Source organism: Orycteropus afer, unplaced genomic scaffold (assembly GCF_000298275.1).
Source record: "Orycteropus afer afer isolate SDZICR_OR568_19922 unplaced genomic scaffold, OryAfe1.0 scaffold00034, whole genome shotgun sequence".
NCBI classification, from domain to species: domain Eukaryota; kingdom Metazoa; phylum Chordata; class Mammalia; order Tubulidentata; family Orycteropodidae; genus Orycteropus; species Orycteropus afer.
The window spans coordinates 1,951,403-1,954,868 of NW_006921621.1; the positions used below are offsets into that span (position 1 = coordinate 1,951,403).

Genomic DNA, 3,466 nt, shown 5'->3' on the forward strand with positions numbered 1-3,466 from the left:
TTGGGCATTCCTACTTCCGTAGTGATACTGCCTCGGAAACCCAAGGAGGGGTCGCTATGAGTCGGGGCCGACTCGATGGCAAATAACAACAACAACAACTTAACCAATAGGAAGTAAGACTGTCTAGTGATTATGTCTGGAATTTTAATACGCGAGGAATTTTAATGGGAGTCTGTGTGTATACAGAAAGCTTTTCTCTCACATCATCCTCCATAGCCTGGTATTTTTATGGGGTACTTGAGGCCACAGTGTTCAGATAGCAAAAGGGTTGCTGAACTAAATAACCTTTGTTTGAGATGCTATAATTCTATTTTCCATCCCACCAAAAAAACAAACCCGTCCTGAATAGATTCCGACTCACAGGGAGCCAATAGGATAGAGTAGTAGAACACTCCCATAACGTCTTTATGGAAACAGACTGCCACATCTTTTTTCCGCTGAGCGGCTTGTTAATTTGAACTGCCCGCCGACCTTTTGAGTCGCTTAACTATTGCGCCACCAGGGCTCTTTTTTTTCATTCTACAGATTCTCAAACTTCATTTTTCCCTGGATGCTTTTTGAAGCAAGTAGCGTGAGAAACATATCTAGCACCGCTGATTTTAATATAGTTTATAAACGATTTCAGTTCATGTTTCTCATAGCCTTAAGTTATACACTCTCATCTCTGCCCTTTGGTCTGCTATCAAGTAAAGCTCCTAGTCTAATCCAAACACCTGGTTGAGTTGAGTCTCTTTGCGGCAGGGCAATAAACCATAGCCCTAAAAGAGCCTGACACATCCGGAAAAAGGGAGGAAACTACTACTCCCAGAAAGCCGCGTTTCCCACCTTCCGGACCGCCCACTCCAGCTGCCCAATTACCAGGTTTAATAAACTTCCTCTCGGCTTCATTGGTAGGCTTTCCCGATGATGAGCACGGAGCAGGGAGGGGACAAAACAAAGAGGGCCCTCCCCGGATGGCACATTTCCCGCCACAAAAAAACACCATAAGAAATACCTAAGGAAGTAGGAGCTCTCGATTGGACATGCAGTAGCCTGACGTAAGATATTTCAGCCAATCATAATGCGCATTTGGCTTCAGAGTCCCGCCTTTTCCTCTTGGTAACCTTTGGTGGCGGGAAAAGTTCGGAAGTTTTCGCGCGGGTAAAGTCATTCAAGGGCCCATCATCCCAAGATTCCTACGAGGCAGTTCCGAGGCCGCAGGCATGGCTGGGACCGTAGTGCTGGACGATTTGGAGCTGCGGGAGGCGCAGAGAGATTACTTGGATTTCTTGGATGACGAGGTGAGGAAGGAGACAGATCTAGAGGCTCTGGCGCTTGGAGCTCCTGCGTACTGGACAGGCCGGGGGAGGGTGCGCGGGATGCTGCTCATTTCCGGAGTAGCGACTGGGCGCGGAGGTAAGACCTCCAGACTCTGACGATGGCTGAGCAGGGTTGCTGGTCATGGGCCCGCCGGCTCAGGAGCCTTCACCCCGACCTAGTAGTTTTTCTCGCAGGGAAGTCTGTCGCTGATTGTCTTTTTATAGGTGAGTCTTTAGAGAGCGGTTCGGTAACTTTATCCTACGTACACGTGAAGGACTAAGGTGGGGTGGGTGGGATCACACCAAGGGCGACAAGTTCCAAGTGCACACAAAAGGGCAAAGCCTTGGTCTTTTTCGAATCACTCCCAGCTCTTTTTTTGGGGTAGGGGATGTCACTTTGAAGACTAACCCATGGTATTTTCAATTCTATGCCTGCAAAAGTTGGACCATGAATAAGGAACACCAAAGAAAACTGATGCATTTGAATTATGGTGTTGGCAAAGAATGTTGAATATAACGTGGACTACCAGGATAATGAACAATCTGTCTTGGAAGAAATATAGCCAGAATGCTCTTTAGAAGGGTGGGTGGTGAGACTTCATCTTACATACTTTGGACACGTTATAGGAGGGAGCACTGGTAGCATAGTGCCTAAGGCATTTGACTGCTAACCAGAAGGCTGGCGGTTCAAACCCAACAGCCACTCCTCGGAAGGAAGGTTGGGCAATCTACTTCCGTAGTGATACTGCTGGGGAACCCAAGATGGGGTCGCTATGAGTCGGGGCCGACTCAACGGCAGTGAGTTCTAGTTCTAGTCCCTAGAGAAGGACGTCATGCTTGGTAAAGTAGAGTCAGTGGAAAAAGGAAGACCATTAAGAAGGTGGATTGACACAGTGGCTGGAACAATGGGCTCAAACATAGCAATGATTGTGAAGATGGATGGTGCAGAACTGGGTGCCCTTTTCTGTTGTACATAGGGTTGCTATGAGTTGGAATCAACTCCACAACACTAAAGAACAACAGGAACTGCCTAAGGGTGGTGATGACCTACTTTGTAGCATTCCCAGATATTTGATGACTGACTTGATACTGGGAGAAAAAAAAAGTCTTCCTAATTTGACTGTATTCTTTTCCAATGTTGAATAAGGTGCATATTAAGAGAGTTTTGTATACAGGAAAAGGGGAGTTTGTAAGCAGGTAAAGAGCTTAAGACACAGTGCTTAAAGTGCTTGGGTGCTAACAGAAATGTCAGTGATTCCAACTCTCCAGTCATTCTGTGGAATAAAGATGTAGCAGGCTGCGTCTGTAAAGATTTACAGACTTGGAAACCTTATGGGGCAGTTCTACTGTGTCCTAAAGAGTTGCTGTGAGTCAGAATTGACTTGAAGGCAACGGAGTTTTCAGTATATAGGTAGAGGGAGTTTTGTACACAATCCAAGAATTAAAACTAAAATGTTGATGAATACGTATCTGTAATGAAATGGCTGAGATTACCCCTTTAGGCTCTCCTGTATCCAGAGATGAGAACTCTTTCATATAATACAGGTAATCAGGGAGAAAGAATACATTAGTTCTGTACATAACTTTTAAATGAAAAACCATTTTAATATTAATAAGAAAAGTTTTTAATTTGGGTTTTTTTTTTTTTTTTTTTTTTTATTAACACTAAAGACTTAACAACATCAGCAATAATCTGTAGAAATTTACAGTGTGGCTAGAGAGATAGATATGTAAGAAGTTCATTACAACATAGAACAACACAAATATAATGGAATAAAAATGAGTACTTTGATGTAAAACATTCTTAATTTTTTATTACCCAATTTATTTTTTGTTTTGTGTCCTGATTTAATCCACAGCAAGATTAATCTTGTCAATTTTAGGTAACAATCAATTCCAAATTTCCTAAATTAATTCAATATTTTCTCCTTGAGGTCACTTTCCCTCTCTCCCACCCAACATGGCACCAGCTGCCTAAACTTTATACATATTTGTCTCATATTGAAAGCTCTGGGTGTATAGTTTCAAATGCAGTCTTCTTTCTAAATACCCAGATCCTTCATCATTCACTAATGAGTTTGTGCCACAACCCAGTGAAATATGCTTGATTATGTCTCATACGTTAGAATACACAAGCAAGTGAAGTGGAGAGTAAAAAGACCATGATT

General features: G+C 43.2%; 1 protein-coding gene across 1 annotated transcript in view; it reads left to right on the forward strand.

Moving 5' to 3' along the window:
- Nucleotides 1-1,202: 1,202 nt before the first annotated feature.
- Nucleotides 1,203-3,466, forward strand: part of MCM3 (minichromosome maintenance complex component 3) — a 35,159-nt gene continuing 32,895 nt past the window's right edge. Inside the window, exon 1 of the mRNA XM_007936147.2 lies at nucleotides 1,203-1,280. Within this exon, the coding sequence (XP_007934338.1) occupies nucleotides 1,203-1,280 (78 nt within the window). The remainder of the gene's footprint in view (nucleotides 1,281-3,466) is intronic.